The sequence below is a fragment of the Alosa pseudoharengus genome, unplaced genomic scaffold (assembly GCF_046254945.1).
Source record: "Alosa pseudoharengus isolate Yale_2024_CS ecotype anadromous, Long Island Sound unplaced genomic scaffold, YU_APseudo_1.1 YU_APseudo_1.1_scf_11, whole genome shotgun sequence".
NCBI classification, from domain to species: domain Eukaryota; kingdom Metazoa; phylum Chordata; class Actinopteri; order Clupeiformes; family Clupeidae; genus Alosa; species Alosa pseudoharengus.
In genome coordinates, this window is record NW_027468576.1 from 25,355,786 (window position 1) to 25,362,073 (window position 6,288).

Genomic DNA, 6,288 nt, shown 5'->3' on the forward strand with positions numbered 1-6,288 from the left:
AAAATGTAGAAATGATGATGTTGTGAATATGCACTGTTATGTTACCATGAAACGTTAGTTGTGGAGACTGAATTTGTTAACACGGGTAATAGTGTTCTGAGCAGCATCATCATCATCATTGTAACACAAATAGAAATACTGTTCTCTTAAATTACTCTCTCGTTTGCTGGGCAACTGACTGGGATGGCATCCACTTGCCCTCCCAGCCACCCCCTCTCCCTATGATGAAGCGCCCCTTCCAATCCCCAGCTGTGATATTTATACATCACAGAGGGGGTGGAAAAAAAAAGGTGTGAATTTAAAAGTGTCATGTGGATGACAGCCTTGGAGTAATCTTAATGCTAGGGTTGCTCGTACAAACGAACGGGGGCAATGTGACTTTTGGAAGATGGCCGGGAGAGGCATCTCTGTTCAGTATACGCGAGCGTCTGATAATCATCGTGTTCTGAGGTGGCGTGGCGCAGCACGGCACCACGCTGGCTGGGGCTCAGTGGCTGCTTGACGCTGAGCCACGCGCTCGGCGCTCTCTCGCTGATTGTGACTCACGCGTGACTCAGAGCAAATAGAATTGAATATCACAGGGCGGTGCAGCAGGCAAATATAAACCGAATTGAAAACTACTGTCTGGGTCAAATATTAATTCTATGCAGTCTGTGAAAAGGGCTCAGGCTATGAAATATGAATATCATTGGAGGATAACAAACAACTCAGGGACCAAAGAAAGAAAGAGAGAGAGAAAATAAAGCAGGGCCTTCGTGGTCTGAGCTTTTCTGTGTAGGTTCAGTAGGGAGACCGCTCATCAGCCATGCTGTTTTATTCTGCATGGGATGTTGATGAATACATAGATCTGGCCTCAGTCCTATATGATGCATCTGCTGTGATTAACTAATTAGGTCAGACTTCCAGCTAAGCTTAATACCTCAAAGTGCTGCATGGCATGACTTTTAAGAGGCTCATTAAAGGTTGAGAGGTTGTCAGTGACATGAGAATTCCTCTTCGTCTTTTTCTTCTTCTTCTTCTTCTTCTTCTTCTTCTTCTTCTTCTTCTTCTTCTTCTTCTTCTTCTTCTTCGTCGTCTTCTTTCTCTCCTCATGCATGACAGAAATGCAAATGATGAATGAATTTTTGTGTTGAAAAATAAATGGATGAAAAGGAAAAAAGAGAGAGAGAGAGAAGGAGGGGGTGGAGGTACATTACAAGTGATCCTGCTGAAGGATTCAAAGGCCTGTGCCACATATCACGGTGTGTGCATTTGAAACTGTTCGACACGTCATGAATAAATGATTTAGGTTTATCAGAGTTCTCATGTACCTGGCATTTGAGCCCTGCCAATCGAACAGCTCTCAGTGTGCGCCACCCCACTGGTGCCTCCAGATTCAGCGTGGGTGGCGGTGGCGCGAACCAACGCTGTTTGTGCGAAGAGGCTTGGTTCTCATCCGAGCTCCCTCTGTTCGAATTTCTCTCTCTCTCTCTCTCTTATTCTCTCTTTCTGTGAAGTGTCATATTTTTTATCTTGCAATTTCAAAGCTTCCTGCACAAGTTTCATGTTATTCTTCAAATGATCCTGGAGGTTATGCATGTTACTGTTATAGCAGCACATTCCATAACATCTCTTTTATTTTGCTGTGTATCAGCTGCTGTGTTGCTTGCTGTTCATGATAGGATTTGAGGTTCGATACACATATTCTAATCAGAATGAATTGTCCTGCAGGTATTACCACTGTGCTGACTATGACTACCATCAACACCCATCTAAGAGAGACGCTACCCAAGATCCCTTACGTCAAAGCCATAGACATGTACTTGATGGGCTGCTTCGTCTTCGTCTTCTTGGCCTTGCTGGAGTACGCGTTTGTCAACTACATCTTCTTCGGGAGAGGGCCACAGATGCAGAAGAAGCTGGCGGAGAAAGCGGAGAAGGCAAACAACGACCGCACGAGATACGACGGCAACCGGGTAAGGCTCGCAGAATCTTATCATATCAAACGTCTATGTGTTGGAGTTTGGACTTGAAGCAGTAACTCTCTCAGAAAATATGTGTCGTTATTGGTAGCTAATGCTGTTATGCTTCAAGTTACAAAGGCACAGACTGGGTTGAGATTCTAGAATCTTTCTTGAAAATGCTTCGTTATATAATACAACATATGTAACTGTCCATTATAACTATCATAGCTCTTGAGACCTTTTTGTCATGACCTTAGTTTCATTGTAATACTCCTGTAATCCTTCTCAGTTGCTACACATCTTTTATTTGCTGTATAGGTTTTGAGTAATATCTTTTTTAATTAATCTAAATTGATACATCATTTTGAAACGTAATGGTAGAATTTAGTGCTACTAGGAATCCTCTCCATTTAAATAACCCTTCAATATATAATTAGAACTGACACCCAGCAAGTCCTTCAGGACAGTCATGATATCCACCCCAGTGAGTTACATAATGGGCTTTGTCACGCTCCAAAGACCAGCAGTGTTCTCCTTCTAGTGGCTGCATCAACATTTAGAAGGAGTGGACTATTTCCTGAGGTGATCACCTTGCTCAACCGAAAAGCTCCTCGCTCACCACAGGTCATAAGTGTGGAGTGAGGGTCAAGTCCTTAGGTCTCTAAGACTGTTCCTCAGTTGGGGTGGAAGATGGATGAGAAATCTTGTTTTCTTTTTTTTTTTTTTTGTCCTGGCCAGTCCGTTCAGGAGGGGGGCAATTGCAAGCCATCGTCTTTTAAACAGTCCAATCAGGTACAAGGCCACCGTCACTCCCAAGGGGTGAGTGTGTGTGTGTGTGGACTCAACTGGCCATCACATTTATATCTGTGGGCCTCCTCCTCCACCTACCCCTGCTCACTTCGAAACTTTGCCACTACTGTGCAAAGTTTGTTGCTGCCCCCCCCCCCTTCATTGATTAAAGTGACACACCAAACCATTGTGTCGATCAGCTGTGCTGTTCCATCCTGTGCTTATAATGTACCGCATTGGCTTCCTCCACCCAGTTTCTCTTTCACCCTCGCCCTCTTTCTTGCTCATGTATGCCATTCACAGATGCTTCTCTCTCAGTATGCCCCTGCTTATTGTCCCCCTGTTCAAATGTTCCAAATGTGACAAAGTCTGTTTACAACAGAAGCATTAAGTTGATTAACTCATTGATTGATTGATTGATTGATTCATTTATTAATTAATTCATTCATTCATTCATTCATTAATTCATTCATTCATTCCATCACTCACTCCCAGGATGTCTTGTTTCCTTCCTAGTTTCCTAGTTCTTGTTTCTGTCTTTTTTTTATTTTATTTCCATCTGAACCCATCAGGAACACTGATCCAGATTATTACTTGGATGTTTGTGCCATAATTATGTTTTGTTGAATTATTTATTACCGGAGAGATTTTAGAGGTCAGAGCAAATAGACAATGAATTTGTAGGAGGCATCTCCTATGGGAAATAACCTCGCCATGTCAGCATTGCTCTGGAAATACAGATTACTTTTCTCATAACTATCTTCCACCTGCTACAATAAAGGACTATCTGCTATGATGGAACAAATCTGCAGAGCTTAATGCCTCTGGCGAACACCTCGTTTTAGAGGATTTTTTATCAAGTATGAATCAATATGATGCTCCCAGTGTTGTTTTTTGCTCAGGACATTGTGTTTGGCATACAACATAAATCTGAGTTTATTGGGTGTACTTTTCTACTCCAAGTATTACTCCTGATTCTTTTTCACTTACAAAGTCTTTGAACATTGCTATGAGAGGCCCTGCTCCTTGAGAAACAATGTCACATCCACTTGACAAATAGAGGATTTAAAGGTGCAGTGTATAGCTTTAATATGTCGTAAATAAAAATGTGTGTAGATCTACCTTAGCGGTGCAGCTGTCAAGAATCTGAATGCACTGATTTATTGTTTGTGCATGGAATGTGTGTGTTTGTGCATATGTTTGATAAAGATAAGCTTAACTACTCAAAAGCCTGTAATAGATTATTAGAATGCACCTTTTTGATTACCGTATGTTTTTAGAAATATGTGACTATTTAGAGTTTGTTACTATGGGTAGTAAGAACTACACAATTCATGTAAAGAATGAATATTTCATTCTAAGGTTGCAGATTACCTTTTTCTTCATCGTAACTCTCTGAGAGTTTACATGTATGGGATTTACAGTTGACCAGCCAGAAGACTTGGTCCATATATGGTCACATTTAATTTCATAGGGACTAATTTATTGAAGCTCACTTTGATTTGGGGATGAAAAACTCAGAATCTGAAGACTTTGCACATTGAGTTAGTTTTTTAAATGTTTGCCCTCCAAGTGAAGGTTTGGTTACTGATGTATGCTCAGTTGGGAAATCTACTACATATCGCTCAACCATTTCTACCTACCATCTGAAAACATACTTGTTTTTGTCATATATTTGCCTTTCATACATATGTACTGTATTTGTCCAAACCTTAGACTAAATGTTCTTAGGTAATCTATACTAAACACTTAATTAACTAATAATAAAGTACAATAGACTAATGTCAGTATATAGAATCACATGTTTAGGTCAACATACAGTATGCAAGGTATAATATTGATACCTTCCTAACTGCATATTGTCAATCACTCAAATATGAGCACTGTATAAGTACACTTTCAATCACCTAAGTAAGAGCACTGTATTAGTACACTTAAAGGAACCGTATGTAAGAAATGTATTTCAATTAATCATAAAATGGCCCTAATATGTCACTAGACATTAAGAAATCATGTTCATTTCAAATACTTATATCACTGACAACAATATTCCGGCCAGGATATTGTCATTTAAAAAGTGAAGTTGCAGCCCTCAACTGATGTTGATGTTGTGTTTTGTCATGTCATTCTGTGTTTTGGCCTGATGCGCCACCCTCCACCTATCTACTAATCACAAAGTCAGTAGTGTTTCGGCATCCGGGTTGGCAACCTCGAGTCAGGGGGGAGGGGGAGGGGATACACCTCTCTACAGTAATTTGAAAGTGATTGCAGTACCAGTTTTGGCCACAATCTTACATATGGTTCCTTTAATGTGAAGTGCTACCTTATACTGCATACATATATAGCACAGGCATTGGACAATAACATGAATCATCATCTCAGAACAGCAAAGGTGGGTAACCCCAGCTTCATAAAGTAAAACTTTAGTCTTACCTGTGTACCTAACATGGTTAGAACAAAAAAATAAGTGTTTGGACTTTTCTCAAGCTGTGTTACCCACCTCTGCAGAACAGAGATTAATGGTGCTGACCTCATCCTGATATTTATAATGTTATAATGTACTTCACAGGTGGACGCCCAGGGCAACATCCTCCTGACCACCCTGGAGATCCACAACGAGGTGGCCAGCAACGAGATCACCACCACCAGCTTGAGCGAGACGCGCAACTCCTCCTCCATGGTCTTCGACAACTCAGGGATCCAGTACCGGAAACAGAGCGCTCCGCGGCACGAAGGCCGGCGCAGCATGGAGCGCGGCGGTGGTGGCGGCATCCACCCCAAGAAGACGCGGCTGCGCCGGCGCTCCTCGCAACTCAAGATCAAAATCCCCGATCTCACAGACGTGAACTCCATCGATCGATGGTCACGGATAATATTTCCCTCTGCTTTCTCACTCTTCAATTTGATTTACTGGATGTACTACGTGAATTAATGCCACAGATGGGATGCCCCCCCCCCCCCCGTACCCTTTTACGAAGACTCATCAAGACAAGAGACGTGTTTCAGCGCCATATAATTGTTATGTTCTGATTTTTTCTATTAGCAAACTCTGGAGGCATGAGAGCAGTGTTCTTGGATGATGATATGCACTAATATGGGCCAATGCTGTACGTCTTTTCCGTGACGAGAAGCTGCACTGTTCTCTTGGTGAACATACCCATAAACACACATCTTTTTAACATAGCAACACAATGAGCAGTGCCAGCACCAAGACTTTTAATTTTGTAAACATTCTTCTGTACATACACACGATAAACTCTCAGAAGCCTTTTTGGACTTCTCGCATGATGCTCCCAGCGACTCTCCCCCTTTTTATTTAACACCCTACAAAGCAAGACATTAACTCAGACCTGACGTTGCTATAGTGGAAGGCATTATTCACACAAATGCTTTATGCCAATATACTCAATAGCATTCAAATGTCGAGATCAATGATTGCCATTGTCGCCATGTTGAGTTTAGATAATGCAATATACTTAGGGCTGTGGGTTTTGATAAAAATGGTTTTAAGGTTTGGTGTTTTTTCTTCATCCACAATGCTATGTTTTGGGGTGTA

The 6,288-nt window shown here is 41.6% G+C and overlaps 1 protein-coding gene across 3 annotated transcripts in view; it reads left to right on the forward strand.

The window, feature by feature from the left end:
• gabrb3 (gamma-aminobutyric acid type A receptor subunit beta3) overlaps nt 1-5,664 on the forward strand; it is a 44,543-nt gene extending 38,879 nt beyond the window's left edge. Inside the window, exons 8-10 of one of the 3 annotated variants that reach the window (XM_076277585.1) lie at nt 1,711-1,955; nt 2,682-2,762; nt 5,302-5,664. In XM_076277585.1, coding sequence (XP_076133700.1) covers nt 1,711-1,955; nt 2,682-2,762; nt 5,302-5,664 — 689 coding nt within the window. Of the gene's footprint in view, nt 1-1,710; nt 1,958-2,681; nt 2,763-5,297 lie in introns of all 3 variants that reach the window. The other 2 variants (XM_076277586.1, XM_076277588.1) reach the window with 2 other exon arrangements.
• Nucleotides 5,665-6,288: the final 624 nt, after the last annotated feature.